The sequence below is a fragment of the Crotalus tigris genome, unplaced genomic scaffold (assembly GCF_016545835.1).
Source record: "Crotalus tigris isolate CLP2741 ecotype Arizona unplaced genomic scaffold, ASM1654583v1 scf7180000017685.4511686, whole genome shotgun sequence".
NCBI lineage: Eukaryota > Metazoa > Chordata > Lepidosauria > Squamata > Viperidae > Crotalus > Crotalus tigris.
In genome coordinates this window covers 3,546,028-3,564,442 of record NW_024096565.1, presented here as the reverse complement: position 1 = coordinate 3,564,442, position 18,415 = coordinate 3,546,028, and the positions used below count along the sequence as shown (strand labels likewise).

At 37.0% G+C, this 18,415-nt stretch overlaps 1 protein-coding gene across 3 annotated transcripts in view; it reads right to left on the bottom strand.

Moving 5' to 3' along the window:
- Positions 1–18,415, bottom strand: part of TMTC4 (transmembrane O-mannosyltransferase targeting cadherins 4) — a 51,736-nt gene that overhangs the window by 13,320 nt on the left and 20,001 nt on the right. For 2 of the 3 annotated variants that reach the window (XM_039337753.1, XM_039337754.1), the window contains 7 exons: positions 13,942–14,029; positions 10,279–10,376; positions 8,610–8,702; positions 3,728–3,889; positions 2,834–3,036; positions 943–1,114; positions 726–857 (listed from right to left, as the gene is read on the bottom strand). In XM_039337753.1, the coding sequence (XP_039193687.1) occupies positions 726–857; positions 943–1,114; positions 2,834–3,036; positions 3,728–3,889; positions 8,610–8,702; positions 10,279–10,376; positions 13,942–14,029 (948 nt within the window). Of the gene's footprint in view, positions 1–725; positions 858–942; positions 1,115–2,833; positions 3,037–3,727; positions 3,890–8,609; positions 8,703–10,278; positions 10,377–13,941; positions 14,030–16,005; positions 17,938–18,415 lie in introns of those variants that run through there. The other variant, XM_039337755.1, reaches the window with a different exon arrangement.

The following is an 18,415-nucleotide window of genomic DNA, read 5'->3' as shown; positions in this document are numbered from 1 at the left end:
GTTGTTGGTCTACATGACAAGGGATATGTATGCCCCAAAGCCACATGTTCACTGGATTTATTATTCTTCAAAAATGCTTTGCAGCTGGTGACTGTGTGCCACAAACCACTGCATCACAAAAGATCATGTAATCTTCGGAGTTTTTTTTACCTAACTCAGACATCAACAATACTCAAATTAATTCTAGTGATGGAGAAGCAAAAATAATTTAAGGCTTGAAGGCAAAGCTTTAATTCAGGCACGATGCCCATGGCATTTCAGAAATCGAGACTGTGCTAATGAGTGTGCCTATATCCAATCAATAAAATTGGGTGTGACATCGTCGCTAAACACACAATGAAGAGGTTCTTGTTTTCCTATTCAGGAAATATGATATTATTCTTATTAGCTATCACTAACACAGCAACTGTATCACTAAACAGGACTTGAAGCATTGTTCACTACTTATTTTAAAAACGGTTTTAATGTGACCTTGGATGTTTTATAGAATGTATAGGATTTTTCTTCCTATTAGGAGATGAAGTAATAAAATGTATACAGAAAACAATTGAACTAAGACAAATCATTAGGAATAAATACCTTCACTAAATGTTTTGATTATTAAAACTGCTGATATAATAGAGAATAATCCCAAGGTTTTTGCAAGAAGGTAAATACCAGAAATGATAATTATTTACAATAATAGAACAATAGAATTATTATTTTTAGAAAATGCAGAAGCTTACTTTGGCATTCAGTGGACAAACAGACAAAGCACTTCTAAAAAGCTGCTCCTCCGATCTCCATTGGTTACTACGGATGATGGAACGCCACACATTTATCAATAAGAGACCCAGCAGAGCAGCAACCAACAATTTCTTGAGAAAGAAGACACACATTAAAAACCTCAGCTTTTAAATCTCTTTTCCATTTTGTCAACCGTTAGGATAATGTTGTTTGTACCTTTTTGTTAGCTTGTTTACACAACAGACAAAATCCGTATGTAATCAATATGCAGTAACCAATACTGGGGAGATAGGTGACTCTCTCGGCAATAACAAACCCAACTCTAAAAAATAGGTTACTTGCAGGAAGAAAAGGAAGGATGAGAAATCCCAATCCCAAGGTAAGGATTCTGAAATGCAGAGAAAAAAAATATTTTAACAACATGTAATAAAACTCTCACTACAATATTATGATACAAGAAATTAAAACGCATATTGCCATTTGTCTAAGTTTCCATTCCCCAGAAAGAGTCATCATGGGGGAAAATCACATAGGCTTCTCAGCATGGTCCTTAACTTCCAGTATTAAAGGATTACAAACCATTTGAAAGAAATGATTCAATCTAATAATTCTAACTAGGCAAGATGAAGATTGAAACTATTCTCTTTATTTTGAAGAAATTGTTACCTCTGTAGAAGAGCTCTACAGGATGACTGCGATTTAACTATGAGTTTCTCAGGTTTATTACAAGATATTTTGCTTTATTTTTTTTTTTTAAATCATGGACCATGGCTTCCTGTTTTGGTTTTTTTCCCCACCATATCAATGCGTAGGATTTCAGGTAACAAGACACAACAGCAACTGCCTAAATACAGTTATTTCTGTTTAATGTTTCGGGGATATTAAAGACTAGTCCTAGATATTTCCTATGCTGCATATCTGGAACAAAATACATTTTAATGGCTTAGAAAAATATCAGTAACAAGAAAAATGTAAGTATCCAAACATAATACAGTAAAGAAAAATATCTAAGATGTCTGTAGTAAAAAAAATCTGCAGAACAGAAAGTGTGCATGTATGTGGAGGGATAGATGGGTGTTAAGATAAATAAACTACATATTTATTCTTTGGTCTCCTGATCTTTTCAATTGTCTATTGAAAAACCTTCTGTAGAAACAGGTCCTTCTTAAACAATGTGGGTTGGAGTAGTGGAAGTTTTGGGACAGGGTGACTGGCTTCCAATGGGGCTTACAGTATAACATAAATAATCTCAAAAAAAATCACAGAGGGAAAATTTTCAATTTCTTCCCAAAAAATTCCCCCACTTTCCTTTCCTTTGCATTATTAGGACAACCCTTCCTTGCAAGTTTGTTTGGAACTATACATGATGTGCAATGAACCATTCAAGCACTGTGATGCACGTAAGATTATTATTTTTAAAATCATTCTTGTTTTAAAAATTGCAATCTGAAACAAAGCAAGTGCTCACAGAAAATGTCTAATCTGAAGCCCAGTCCCTTTTGTCAATTAAAACAAGTGCAAATGAGAGAATAATTATTGATTATCTAATCAACACAGAAGTGTACCTTAATACTTTTACAGAAATCATTTAACAATTCAATTCTGTCAAATAACTTTCACTTGTTTAAAATGACAGTATGTTTTTCCATTATTTTCCCTGGATCTGTTCACCAACAAAAGAGTAATCATCCTGGGGCAAAATTCCATTTAAAACTAACACAGCCAATATGAATAGCCAATATCAATAATTATTTTTTTAGTCTCTTATTTTTTGTTTTGCCAGAGGAACAGTGTTGAAAAACATCACAGATCAATTATACGTTATTCTGAGCACAAATTATTTTTTTACTTCCTACAGAGTTAAGGAGCTCAAAATGTCCTCTCACAAGGAAGATAAGGCATCACTTTCCCCTTCAGGTTTTCTTCCCATGGCCAGTGGAAATAAAGATGGGCCCCAATTAGGAGGTTGCTGCTATAAATATTTATTGGCGCTGCATTTGCTAAAGAATATTGATTCCACTAATTCCACAAAGAAGAGTGGCGCTATATGTCATGCAGTAATGTCTTACCAACTTAGGAGAACCTTAACATGTTGACCGGCATTTACCTTCTCTTCTGGCCATCTTTCGAACCCATAGCTTGGCACGCCAGCACAATCAGGCACAGCCAAAGAAGCACCAGGGCAATTATTCTCCGGTCACTGACTGATTTAATAAGGGGCACGCAGCCCATTGACCAATCAAAACACAGCCACCAGGGACACAGCAGCAGCCAAGCATTCAGAGAATAGTAGTAATTATAATTTACAGCCTGTCAATGAAAGGGAAAATATGTGTGTGCGTGTGTGTATATGAGGTTGTGGGAATATCAAAAACAGGGAGGTCAATCAACATTTCACAAATGAATCTGAATTTCAAGGAAACATCTTCTGCTATTTAAACTGAATCAAACCAAACAGATTTCATAAGACTCAACCAAGTTAGAGAAATGTAAGTAAAATAATGTTATCTTGATGTGATCAGAATCACCTTGCAGGTCAAGATGATTACAGTTCCTTGGAAGGTTAGGAAATAATGTATGTATGTATAAATCAAAGGCCCCCATGAAAAGTTTAAAATTCAAGACGGCTGTTATGACCACACAATTGGAGCCAAGCCTCTTGTGTATATGTTATTAAAAGGGACACTCCTTCAATCTGGGGGAGGTCACTTCTGTTTTCATTTCTTTGATTCCAACCCCTCCTCCCCGCTGGCCCTGATATGAACTTATACAACTACAGATCCTGGTCCAACCCAGCTTCATACTGTCTATTTTGATCAACAACTATTTCCAAGACCCCGGTAGACATTTTTTTTCCTAAATTATTATTGGCATAGTTGGAAGTGAACTCAATTGGGAACTCAATTTACACAGTACATTCACTGTGTTACTGCCCTGTGCTACTGTCTGATCTTTTGAATAATCATTAATGTTGGCAAAACCCCCATTTTTTCCAGCTTACCCTTACAAAAGGACTGGTTGCAAATGAAGCTGGATTATCCACTTCTGTAAATGCTGGAGGCCCTGTGCCCATAATTTGCCAGCGGGCATATAGAATAGTGGCTCCTCCAGATAACAAAAGAGTCATTCTGAAAAGAAGTCCTTTTCTAAACACCACCAGGTTCTATGAAGAAAAGGGAAATAATTATTTAAAAAAAGAAATCTAAATTATTAACTGTTTTTTACTCTTAAAAATAGAAACAGAGCAGATAGGTATGCACAGACTGGATAGGAATGAGAAAAGTTAACTGGCTCTCATTAAAAATAATTGTAACAGCCATTAAAATAACCAAGATTGCGGGAAAATAACAACCATCTGAACATCTTGCACGCTCCCCAGGGGAACCCCAAGGTTTTTGGACAAATCATGGTTTAAAGGCTTCCCAGAAAGCTAGTTAGATGGTTTAAATCATGGCCCAAATTAAATTCCATAGCTGTATAAGAATAACAAAGTGTGGGAGGCATCTATCATTATATACAGTATTTTGCCATAAAAGATATTGAAATGCAATTCCTCATTGTAGAAACATCCATGTAGGTGTTACTGCTGGTTGAATTATGTTGGTGTCATTTGATTTTATTGATCTGTACATTTATGCACTGGCTTGATAGTTGGGTAGTATAAAATGTCATTAAAAACAAGCATTGTTTTATAGTACTGCACCAGAATAGGAAATATTAAGAAATAATTCTATAAATTTCAATGCTTATCTATCTCTCAAGCTTAATAACAGAATAAAAGATTCTACTTTTATTGAAATCAACAGAGAAGTCTTTTGGAAGGAAATTTGGTGGAAATATTATTTGTTAGCTTGCTAAGCTTTTTTTAAATTATTTAATGTTACTTTCTACATGTATAATACACTTATTTCAGATATGTCAATGTGAATGTATACAAACCTATATAGTATTGCCATTGCTTTAACTGTTCATAATTTGAAAAAAAATATTTTTAAACTTTGATATATATTTAAAATACTTATAGCTGTCATGTAACAGAATTCAATAGTAGCCTGGAATGATATTTTTTATTTTATTTGACAGAGAATATCAATGGTGTTTAGTATTTGACATTAATAGTAGACATTCTATGATATTTTGAATTTGTTAGATGACATGCAATCCTTTATGATATCTAGCAGTTATCAGATACTATTATTCACTGTGTTTGATAACTGAGAAAACAACAAATTAAACAAGGAAGAAAGCCAATATTACAGTAACAGTCAGGTTTCAAAAGCTGTGGACAGATGTCACATTAAAGCTTTGATATGATACTTAATTTGGTGCTTTTTAAAAACATTCAGCCATATATAATCTTTAATTTTTTTACTGTTTATTAAACTTCCCCCCTTATTGGTCATACAATATGATTGAAGTGTGAGGTAAAATAAAATATGCAGTGCTGTCAGATCTCTTGGTGAGAATACAAGTCACTTAAGTGAGATGGCAATGTAGAAATTTGATGAAAACAAACAAACCTATTTGATGACTTCCACAGGGGCAATCAGAGTAATTTTCACAGAGAAATCTCTCCTATGCTGTCTTCCTCTACTGTTGCTTTCCAGAAGTTTTGGATTTCAGTTCAAAATCTTTATATCTAATCTATGTGCACATTTATGGAAAACCATGCTTCTTGTATTATATGTGATGCCTAACTAAACAGGTATGTATAATATTAATCCTTGCAAGAACTTCTCAGCTATAATGAAAGATCCAAAGAAATCTATTTTGGGGGGTGTTGGTATATGTATTCTATTCCTAAATTTAACATTCTGCTTCCAACTATCATTTTATTTGGAGGCGAATTCCACTGAAATAAATGGAAACAATGTGCTGAAAGCAAGGCTAGAATAAGCAAGAGATTTATTTAACTGAACGGATTTTGTGATAGCCTAGTTTTAACATGATGTCTTTTTGAAGCATGAAGTACAGTATTGCCATAAAGCGTCTGAATACCTTCTTATGACAGAATTCTGTATTTCAGGTTGTAAAAACTATCCTAATTAATCCACAATCTTGAAGAAAAGATGAACTGTTCTGTCACTTATAGCATGATGTAACTACAATTAAACTGAAACAATAAGGCACTAATTATTGTTTTGACATAGAAAATTTAGGTTGAGCTCAAGAGAAAGAGAGACTCTGAAAGGATATAATTATAGTATTCTGGCAAGACGCCACTTAATCAATATGATCAAGTACAGGCAGTCCTCGACTACTACAACTGAGCTCCAAATTTCTGTCGCTAAGTGAGACATTTGTTAAGTAAATTTTGCCCCATTTTACGACCTTTCTTGCCACAGTTGTTCAGTGAATCATTGCAGTTGTTAAGTTAGTGCTGTTATAACTTTAAACAGTCACTAAATGAATTGTTGCAAGTCAAGGACTACCTATAGTTTTAGCAGCATTCAGTCATGATCAAAGAATATTATGCAATATAAAGGTAGCCCATTAATTATTTAGAGAAATATTCTTTTTTTGAAGGAACTGTTCTAAATAGTATTTGATTCCAGTATTTTCATTTATTAAATTCGAGAGCAGTTTGTCACATTGCTCTAAGGATGTTAATGTTATAACATTTAATGCTAACATTTAAACATGTTAAATGATTATATGAAAAGATGTATAGGTATTCCTTGAGAAATGACAGGCCACTAATGATGGTTCAAAGTTACACCCAAAAACTACATAGGACTCTGCTTCAAAATTATGACAGCTGCAGGGTCCTGCGGTCATTCACCTTACGATAGACCAGGGGGATGCTGCAGCTGCAGCACCCTCTCTCTCTTCCCCCCATCCTACCTTGACAGGACCCTGAAGCGCTCCAGCCTGATTCTCTCATGCCTCTTGTAGAGAGTAGTCTACGGTCTAGCCCAGGGATAGGCAACCTTGGCTCTTTTATGACTCGTGGACTTCATAGCTGGCTCAGGAATTCTGGGAGTTGAAGTCCACGAGTCATAAAAGAGCCAAAGTTGCCTATCCCTGGTCTAGCCTTGAAGTCCTAGCTGGACTCTACAGACAGTTAGACCAATGGTTCTCAACCTGTGGGTCGGGACCCCATTTGGGGTCGAATGACCATTTCACGGAGGTCGCCAAACAACACAGTCCGCCATTTCCCCCCCCCCTTTTCCTTAGCTGTGCTACTCCTTTTTATTCTATTGACTTTTGAAAGCCAATAGAATAGACACTCTTGAATAGAGTCTAATTCTATTGGCTTTCAAAAGCCAATAGGAATTGTCCAGGTTGTCTCTGCCCTGCTGAGCCCGCCAAAAATCCCATTCTGCAAACGGTGCTGCACCAGTTGAGTAGTCCTCGACTTACGACCAGTTGAGTAGTCCTCGACTTACGACTGGTTGGGGGGTCACGGCATTAAAAAGGTTGAGAACCATTGAGTTAGACAGACAGCTAAAGCTTGCAAAGATCCAGCGTCCTCCATTTTGTTGCACAAATTTCTAGTCAGCTAACTTTCGGAAATGAAGGGTTCTTCTTTAGCCTGAGTCAAGATAAGGTTTTTAAAAGGGATGGAGAGTGGAAAGCAGAGTCACAAAGTTTAGTTTTAGCATCTAATTTTGGGCGGGGGAATCAACAAACCTGTCCCTTCTACCTTTTGTTTTTGTTTATTGAAGAAATGTGGCTTTCTGGGGGAGGGAGGGATTTAAGCAAGACAAAGGTTTTGGGAAGCTCATCCTGAATCTGCTGCATTTTATGCTGGAATGGGACAACTTGGCGCAGCCAACTCGCTGCGGCCAACTCGCCGTAGCCAACTCACCACAGCCAACTCACTGTGGGACAACTTGCTGTGGGATAATTTAACAATTCAATTTAATTATTTAAAATAAATAAAAACTATTTTAATTTGTGTCATTCACATTTCATTTTGTCCCTCCTTCTGCATCCTTTATTTATTCTATTCCACCATTTCTTTGATATTAGTGTAACACTTGTCCTGCAGCGAGATGGCCACAGCAAGTTGGCCACAGCAAGTTGGCCATGGTGAGTTGGCTGTAGCAAATTGTCATGGACCCCTTTTATCCTGGGCTGCAAAGTTGTCCTGTAAAAGCCAGACCCTGCATAAAAGGGACCTATGACAACCTGCCACAGCCAACTCATCATGGCCAACTCACTACAGGACAACTCGCTGGGGGACAAGACTTACGGCCAGCTGATGGGCAGCCAGCTGATGAGCGCAAAAAGCTTTGAAAGGCTAGGGAACTGGTCCTTTTTTGCCCCAGAAAGGCAGGGCACCTTGGCAGGAGGAAAGTGTCAAGAGAGAGTAACCATGAAGCAAGCCGGTTCAAATAAATACAAGTTTATTGCATGCTAATACTCTTTACCAGAATCTGAACTACTAACGATCAGAGCAAATGCAAATACATGTAGATGGGGGTCAATGGAATTCAAGATGGGCTAGACTTAGATCACTTGTGGGCACAAAGGGGCTTGAAATTGATGACGTGCTTGGCTCCTCCCTTGGGCTCAGCCGGGTAATCTCCTACAGAAAGGCAGGTGCGTCCAACTTTTTCCTTCCCCATTGTTTCTCGCTGGCAAGACAATCAGCTGTGTGTTGGTATGCAAGCCAACAAGGGCTGGGAAGTGTGGGCTTGTGCCTGCACTAAGCTTCCCAGGATCTCCCCCACCCCTGAGCTCCACTTAACAACCAGTGCATTCGTTTAACAAATGCACAGGGGAAAGTAGGGATGGCTGGTCATTACTTGAGGCAGTTCATTTAACATTGTCCAGACTTCTAACCCTAATGGGCAGGCTCCATTACAGTCATAACTCAAGGACTACCTGTATCTCACACAATATCTTATTCAATCTAACAATCTAACAGGACTTACCTCTACTGACTTGTCCTTATGAAGTATCTTCAAAACAACTTCCAAAATATTGAGCCTGTTGACCACGACAACATCAAACAGAGCATTTAAACCCTAAAAAATACAGAGAACAAAGTAAGAAAGAGAGAAAGAAGGTATGTATATTAAAGAACATAGTTATATTATTTAAATTATTTTTGTGTTTGTGTGATGTCCTGTTGAGTTTAGAGGGACTTACTTTCAGATGACAAAGGAGAGAACTGTAGTCTTAGTTATATGAGATGTTGAACATAAAGGGGAAGTGGTAAATAAAAATCCACAACTTGTGTAGCAAATAGAAATTGATATTCAGGAAGAATCTCTTTTATCCAGTATTAAGGGCTCGTAACGTATCTGATAATTCACTTAAACTCTATTTATCACCATAAAAACTCTGAGCTCTGCTGCATATATGAAAATATTTCCTATTTTGCAGGAAAACCATCTTATACATTTGTCTTGAGGAATTGAACACATTCCAAACATAATTTTTTTTTTTTAATTTTACTTTGGAGGAAACTCTAGTTTTATGTAAGTGTGGTTTATTTCAATCAGTTAGTAAAAAAGTTTGATCCTAGTTTAATCTAAATTTGGATAAAAAAATGACTATTTCCCAAATCTGTAGATAATATAAAAGATCTGACTGCGCTCACACAAAAAGCCCTCCCTCTCTTCAAAAGTCTATAGCTTCATCATTAGTAAATCATTATTTAGTAATGGGGGTGAGGAGGTTAGTTGAATCCTGAGGTGATGCTGATTTACTGTTGATTGAGGTTGTGCTAAAATGCCATTATTATTTATTATATTGTTATTTTATATTGTGTGTTTTTAACTCTATCTTAGCTGCACAGAGTTGCTATTTTAAATTAATTAAAATATACAATAAATCCATAATTCTTGTGAACGCTTTGGATTACCGAGTAATTGCTGATTCTGAATTCTGGATCAATCTGGAAATTGATGCTGGTGTTATTGGAAAATACCGGCATCAATAATGAAAGACTAATACACACACACACACACACACACACAACTGATAGACGAATCCAGTCATTTGTGACTTATAAATCATTGTTTATATCATAGCATACTAATATGATAATAGAGTTATAGGTATAGAGATATATTTCCCACAATGCAAGTTTGGTACTTTCTAGGCTATATGATGTTTTATAACTTACTGTTCAACATCCTAAGAAAAACATTTTTCTTCATATATCAAAGCTTTTACATTTTTTGATATGCACTGCTCAAGTCTCATAAAATAGGCTTAAATTATTTTTTTTCACTTCAAATCATGTAACTCAAATATTTCTGCGAGCTACAGATCATGAAATGAATGCACTATTGGAATCATATTAATACGCACAGGAAAATGTCCAGGATTTTCCAGAAAACCCAAATCTTTATCAATATAGCCAAACCATGATTAAATCGAATTGTGGTATAGTACAGTGTCTGGTGATTCACGACAGCAAGGATAATAATAAATAAGGGGAAGCAGCAATGCACCTTTTGAAAATGTTCATAACAAAAGAAAGTTGCTGAAATTGTAAGAAATCCTGAGTAATATTGAAACACAGGAAATGTGTCTTTGTGTACAACATTGTAGTTACAACTGAATTGAGTTGCCAAGAAATGTTAAAATTACCAGTATTGTAACTCCTTGTTCTTTGCACAGCATTGCCATGGTGCCAAGGAGAACACTCAACAAAACCCAACTGATGGAGAACTGGGATCCTTCTTTATCTATCAATTTTAAAAGACAAGACAAAAGAGAAAAAACTGACATTCTATACAGATCTTTAGAGAATTAACATGGGTAGTTATGATGGCAAAGTATAACAATATATAGAGTTGTAATTATTTACCATTAAAATGTTTTTTCTTTGTATATTTTTCAATTTTCACATGTTTTAAAAAGTACTTTCAATGTGTTTTTTCTTTTCTTTGAGAGCGTGTATGCATTTTTATTACATCTTTGTTTTATTTTTACCTTTTTATTAATTTAAAAGGACTCGAATAAAAATGTTTTCTTTGTTTTGTAAACTAAATGTACTATTACAGATGTCTAAAGGACATGGTTCTCTTGTTATGTACTTAATATTTTCAACCCAAGTAGACAACATGTTGGCTTGTTTTAAAATTTCTTTTAAAAACAGCCACAGTTCCTGACTTGGCTACTTCTGCGGAATGGATTTCTAACTTCTGAATTGTCTTCCTAAGCAAACCCACCTGATCTATCTTCACTTACCACCATCTTAATAAGTAAGCAAGGAAGATAATGACAATACATTGATCCTGATATTCTATAAAAACCCAAGATTTAGGTTGCAGCACTCAAAAACAATAAATGTAGCTTTCGCATCTTAATCTTTGAAAAAGTAAAGCAACAAAAAAGTGCCAATTATGACTCCAAAGATACACAGATGCCAAGTGTGTTAATCAGTTTAATGAAGCACACATTCTACAACTATGCTGTTTCTCCCACCATGATCTCCTGTCAGAGAATGGAACTCATTTGTGGTTGGCACCTGAACCTAGTTTAAACTGGTACACCATATTGTGGGAAGGCATTTTGCCACCCTCAGCAGATGGTTGCAAGCTTGATGTATGCCAAAGATTTGCAGCAAGCATTTGATTCCTGTTCCAAAAGATACAACGCCCATAAGTGCTTAACTGTCATTTTATAGAAGAGAATCTAGTTTACAGAATTTGATTATGTTTATACTGTAAGATTGTGAAGTTTATACATCGTCGTCCTGAGACAGAGGTCTATTTAGGTTGCAAGCTCGGCTGAACATCTATACCTGAAGCTTTTTACTATGTTGAAAGTCTGTAAGTTGCAGTCTAAAGACACTGATTAAATACAGAGTCCTCAATTTATAACCACCCATATAGAGACCATTCAAAGCTACAACTACAATGAAAAAAGTGACTTACAAGTGTTGCAGTCACATGATCAAAATTCAGATGCTTGGCAACTGACATGTATTTATGACAGTTGTAATGTCTCCATTTGCAACCTTCCCAGCTGACTTCCACAAGCAAAGTCAAGGGGACAAGCTGAATTCGCCTCATGATTAGCTTAATAATTGCATTGATCTGCTTAACAATCATGGCCAAAAGTTTGTAACAATCATCTTGTTTAACAAAAGAAATTCTGGTCTTAATTGTGATTGTATTTTATTTGTTTTTTTTTAAAGAGTTAGATATTTTTAAATCATTTAATCATTTTTTAATCTTTTTTAATCGTTTTTTTTTTTAATCTTCCTGGCTTGACAATAGGGTAAGCAGAAAGAGAATGGGGCACATGAGGACCACTCTGATCTTTACCAAAGTGCTAAAGATCATGTTAAAAAAATGTGGTCATTCATGTATCACTTTGATTTTTCATTCCATTTTAATGTCATTTTATAACATTATGTTATTTTAAGATGTTATTATTTGGGCCATGTGATAACAACAATTTTAAAAAAGAATGAAAGAAAATCCTGCAGCCATTTTCTTCATCATGAGCAAGTACTAATTTGTTTGGGTAGCCTTGCTCCTCCTGATGAAAATAATGTTGCATCCTATTTTTCTTTGGAAGCGCAAAACTGAAGCAAGTTGCTTCTTCCCTCTGTTTGAAAAGGAAAAAAAGGGCAGCATAATTTTTGATTGCTAGAGGGAGCTATCACAGTCATAGCTTCCTCTGCTAGCATCAGTTTTAAAACACTGCGGGTTTGTCTTTCGTTTGAGTCCTTGCACAGGTGAGGGAAAGAGGGAATGGAAAGGCTGCTTTGATCCTGCTTAAGCATTAACACTAACTACAGCTGAAGCCCAATTGTTGTGTGAAAAACTGGAAATAAGACACTGGTAGCCCACCTTCCTCCAAATAATAAAAGAGGTAGCAAAGTCAAAGATTCCTGTCTTTCCCAGGACCAGGTCTGAACCCAACGTTTATTTTCTAGGCAAGGAGATGAGTCAGAAAACACAGAATAGAAAAGCTCAAAGCAGCCTAAGACTTCTTAACTAAATGTTTGTACACAATATCGTAAGTATACCATATAATGCATGGGTACATAAAATGTATGCTACTGATTATATATATGGAAATCTAAAGCAGGGGTGTACAAACTTTGCAACGTGAAGACTTGTGGACTTCAACTCCCAAAATTCCCCAGTCAACATGGGGAATTAAGTCTGCAAGTCTAAATTTGGACACACACACATACACACCAGTCTAAAGGCATGTCCACACAGTATTCCTAGAGTTAGTTAGCTTCTTTTTAAAAGTATCAGCATGGAGAAGTGGTTGGTTTTGTCTATGTTTGGAAACTAAGCGGGTTTAGACCTGGTTAACATTTGTTGATATTCCAAGACTGTATGCTAGACCGCTAGATGCGCTGGGCGGGCCATGTTGTAAGGATGCCGGATCATCGCATCCCATCCCAGCTCTTCTATGGTGAGCTGTCTCAAGGAAAGCGATCACACGGGGGACAAAAGAAGCGATACAAAGACACGTTAAAAGCTTCCCTTAAGTCCCTGGATATTAACACCATCTCTTGGGAACTTCTGGCGCGTGATCGACCGACATGGCACATCTTGGTGTACCAGGGTTGCCAGACATATGAACACAGAAGGACAATCTTGGCACAAGAAAAGCGAGCGCAAAGCCAGAGCTGCAAATGCTGAATTAACAGTGTCTACATTTCTTTATTCAGTATGTGGCAGAACATTCCGTGCTAACATCGGTCTTATTAGCCACCTACGGACACATCATTGATGGCCCATAACCCACAAGATGTCAAGGTCTTCATCGAAATCGATGGATGAACAACAAGCTAGACCGGAAATAATAATAAAAAATCATCCAGGAGAAAGAAATGGTAAAATGTTTCTATGAGCCTGACCAGAAAATGGCACTGAGACAATTACTAGGAGTGTAAATTGACTCAAGGGTGAAAATAAAAACAAAACTGACGTTTTCCCCAAACAAAGTAAAACTTATGTTGCAGCATAAGTTCTGAAAAATCACATGTAATTTCTATGTATAATAGTGCAATTTTTTTTTTTTTTTTACTCCTTGTTGCCCAAATTTCCATAATTCTTCCAACCGGTCATTGAAAAATCAAAGGTGTCGTTAACTAAAATATTGTTAACTCATATGCAGGTGAGTTGGGAACGGAGGTGAGATAGACAAAATAACATTTTGGACATGCTGATTTCTGAAAAGAAACTATTCCTGAGTCTTCAAATTCAGGCATTATGTTCATGTTTATCATCAAATGGCATAGCTTACCCAAAAATGTTCAGGAGGAAAAGTACTTACTCTCTTTAAATGCTTTGCAGTAGCCAAGAAAAGATAACAAAAAGAATAGGGCACACAAGAGGTCTGCTCTGCCAACGATCCCTGCAATCTTAATAAGGAAATGAAGAAGAGTTTAGAATTAGTAAATGAGCCTCTTACACGCCACCTAGACAACAACAGTCTTTTAAATTAATGCAAGCATCCACACCAGAATTTTAGGCAGAATTTTCCCAATTTAATCAGAGCTACCGAGACTGAGAACCTTTTCATTTCAGTATGAGTTAATGAAATGCTTCATCCCCTCCCACTTCACTAGGTGACCCTAACTAGAATTCAACTATTCTCATAAGAAGGAGAGAGAAGATACAACAATTTGCAAAATCCAGGGACTTCTGCAACTATGAAACGTTTTGGAGTTCTATGTTAAATTTCATATACCAGCCTAAGTGATCTATGCCTCTTCCTCACAAATATGCAGTGAAGTGTGAAAATGAATTTGTTTTTAATGAAAGATGGATACCAACTAATCCAATATTAGAGAAGCCTCACAAATTCAACGTTAAATATGTTTTCATTTAATTATCCTTAGCAAATGTCTGCAAGAAATCTATATATTATTTTCAAATGTTTGTGTCTATGTATGTGTGTGTTTGTGTGTACATAATAAAAATAATCTTTTTCTAATACCATGTTTCCCCGAATATAAGACCTGGTCTTATTTATTTATTTTTGTCTCCAAAAGGCATTATGTCTTATTTTCAGGGGGGGTGTCTTTTCCATTCACCTCATGGCGATGCCACTGACAGCCCCGCCCAGCCGGCCCACTTGTTCTGCGGCCAAAGAAAGGCTTCTGCAGCTGAGAACCGAACTATGGATTGAATTGATAGCTCGGTTCGCGGCTGCAGAGGCCTTCCAGAATGGCCTCTGACTGTGAAATGCAGGCTGGAGCTCCATTCTCAGCTGCAGAATGAAGCTGCTCCTTCGACCACAGAAGAAGTGGGCCGGCGAGACAAGTGTTGATCCATAGGAGCCTGGCTGCAGTAGTAAGCTCCACCCCAGCTTGATTTTTAGGCATGCACCTCACCCCCAAACTAGGGCTTATTTTAGGGGTAGGGCTTATATTAGACCCACCCCCAAAATCAAGCTAGGTCTTATTTTCAGGGTAGGTCTTACTTTCGGGAAAACATGGTAGTTTCTCAAGAGTGATTATACACTGTAATACAGGTAGTCCTCAACTTACAACAGTTCATTTAGTGACCATTCACTATGGCACTGAAAAAAGTGACCTATGACCAGTGTTTTTTTTTTGTTAAAAAAAAAAGTGCCGAAACTCACACACTTCATACAACCCGCCTTGCCTACAAGGTTTACCTTTGTAGTTGAAAAAAAAAGCCCCTCAATTTTTAGTGTATCTAAAGACTAGGATTTTGTTCAAGGTAAGTTAATATTATTATTACTATGCACTGTGTGGCTTTAAATTACAAGAAGGCATTTTATTAATCTTTTGGGACATTTACCATTGGCATACCCATTTAGTTTAATGAGTGGAAATGTCAGCTTTCAATGTAGAATGAAATTGGCCCAATAAAACAAAATTTGGTTACTTGTAAAAGATTGAATTATTTTTAAGAAGTTGTCAAACAAGGTGGAAAAATTTACATTTGGAGTTTAATATGGATATTGACTTGAAACAAATTAAAGGTGAAACTTTGTCAATGAACAGATTACTTTTAATTTAAGTAAAACCCAATTTAATAAATAGATCTGATTAAACCTCATAGTGTAGGTCTATCTTTACATCTGACCAATACATAATTAATATATATTATTAATAATAATAATACATCCAAATCACAAGACATTGGCTTTATTCTTATTCTTCCCCTCTGCAGTTTGAATATAAAGTATAAAAGATTAAAAAGAGATTTTCAGAGACATACCAGCCTTTGAACTACCCAAGGAACTGAAACAGCAAAGTTTTGCTGTCGGGCAAACTTCCACACCAGCTACCATTCTTTCCTCTCTCTTCGCCTCTTTTTAACCTCAGACCCCACCATCTTTAAGGGAAGGCAAAAGCTCGCTCACCCTCTCATGAAAGATGGCCTCCATGTTTATGTGTCTCCTACCACCACCATCGGCTTCAACACCACATGGTCCGACCCAGCCAATCAAGCCACACTCTGGCTGTGGTGCTCCGGCACCTCATGGCTCTTCCTAGAGAAGGCAGACAGCGCCAGAGGGGACCCCACTTGCACTGTACCACCAGCGGGGCATTTTCAAAAACAAACGAGGATAGGAAGGGAAACAATAGGAAAAGAACGCAACTCTGGAAAATCCATCCAAAAATGATGCCGGAACTCCTTTCTATGACAAAAAAAGCCCTGCCTATGACCACTTTTCACATTCATGACCATTGCAGCATCCCCATAATCATGTGATCAAAATTCAGATGCTTGGCAATTGGTTCATATTTATAACCTTTGCTATGTCCCAAGGTTCACTGATCACTTTTTATGACCTTCTGATAAGCAAAGCCAATGGGGAAACCAGATTCACTTAACAACTGGGTTACTAACTTATCAACTGAAGTGATTCACTTAACAACTATGGCAAGAAAAGGCATAAAATGGGGAAAAACTCACTTAACAAATGTCTCACTTAACAATAGAAATTTTGGGCTCTGTTGTGATCATAGGTTGAGGACTTCCTGTAGTTTCTGAAGACCAATCTCAGATTCATAGAATAAAAGGCCCGGAGGATTCCTTAGAGACCATCTACCCAACTTCCTACCTTTGCAGGAATATGCTCTTAGAGTAAGTGAGTTAATAAGCTTGCTTATTCTCTGAGTAGTCTTCTCCAATTGGGGTTATATCCAAATATGTGTTTTTCAGCTCCCCAAACTTCTCTTCTAACTTGGGAGGGGGTGGGAGATCAAGGTTGTGAAAAACTATTCAAAGACATCAAAAACATTTCCAATGGATGACAAAATGATCATAGCAACTTACCATGATTTTTCCTAGGATGTTTTTTTCCTAGAAAACCTATCCCACATCCCCTTTAAAACTATTTTCTAGTGCCCCTGACACTATCAACAAATAATAGTGTAAATACACTTATAGCCGTTTAAGCTATCACAAGGCATAGAATTACGGAATTGTGTAGCCTAACCATAGTCAGCCATCACAGAGAGAGACAAATCCTTCCTCTCAACAATATTCTGAGAAGAGAAGCCATGATGTTTTCCCTTCAAAAGACACAAGGCAAGGAATCATGAATTCAGAGATGGTAGCTTGCAGGTCCACTGGAAGACTGGAACTTCTTTATGACCCACAACCCACCCTTCTTTGGCCATTTCCTATACTTTTGAGAAACAGCCTGGAGGGAGCATTCAGGAGACATCAATGTCTGTGAATGTTTTTTTCCCCCAAGTGTATCGTAAAATAGTCAAATAGCTAATTTAATTCCAAGGAAAAAAGGAATCTCACAAAAACCAAAAAAGCATAGGTCTATCAACCAAACCCTGTAGCATGGTACTAATAGGTATGGGACTCACATGTAGCCTCAACAACAAATCTCCCCTCTTGGTTATCTCTCTCTCTGATTTTATTCCTTGACCTCCCAGATTGACTGAGGGATTTATGTGTAAACCACTGTTTAACACTGGAACGACATCCAATCTGCACACCCAAGAGTTGCAGGTTTCAGAATCACAGTGCTTTCTCCGATCAACACTCTACCAACCCCTTTGAGCAGAACCAATTTCAGATGTAGTTGTCATTAAAAAAAACAAAAGCAAATCATTTCGTAGCGAGACATTGCTTCACATTTGTAAGTGGCAGTCACAGACAAGACTAGATCATATGTAAACATTTGAAATGTATTATTACTTCAGGATAGTTTCAAATGTCAAACCCGAAAACATCTGTTAACTGGCTGAAAGGGTAAGCAAGGATAGGCAAAATGGTGTCTCCAGACACCAACATAACCAGACACCATTGGCTCCCTACCTTACCTCAGTTTTATGGAAACACCTATCTTCATTGGCATGTTCCAAATGTGAAATCAGCCCCAAATATTGCTTAGTGTAAACAACTGTCACCATCCAAGGACTATTCAACTAACAACTGAATGGTGGCATCAGATTAAGTCTCTGTTCAGAAGTGCACTGAATGGCTATCCTCTTCATACGATATGGAAAAATAACCATAGGCTTCCAGCTGCTCTCCCAGTGTTAAAATATGAATACCATAGTTCTTGCTCCTCCGAGAACCCATAACTGGCTTTGGCTTTGAAGAAACAGATCACAACGGGCTGCTTCTGCCTGAACCACATAAAGATCGTATGAACTGTTCCTGAGAAATTTGTTTCAAGAAAGACATTGAATATATCCAATGCAGCACATTTTGGGGTGTTTAGGTAGGAGATTGACTACCAAGAATTCATAAAAACTAGGGATTCGGTCATACAAGTACTTACACTTTCTCCTACAAAATGC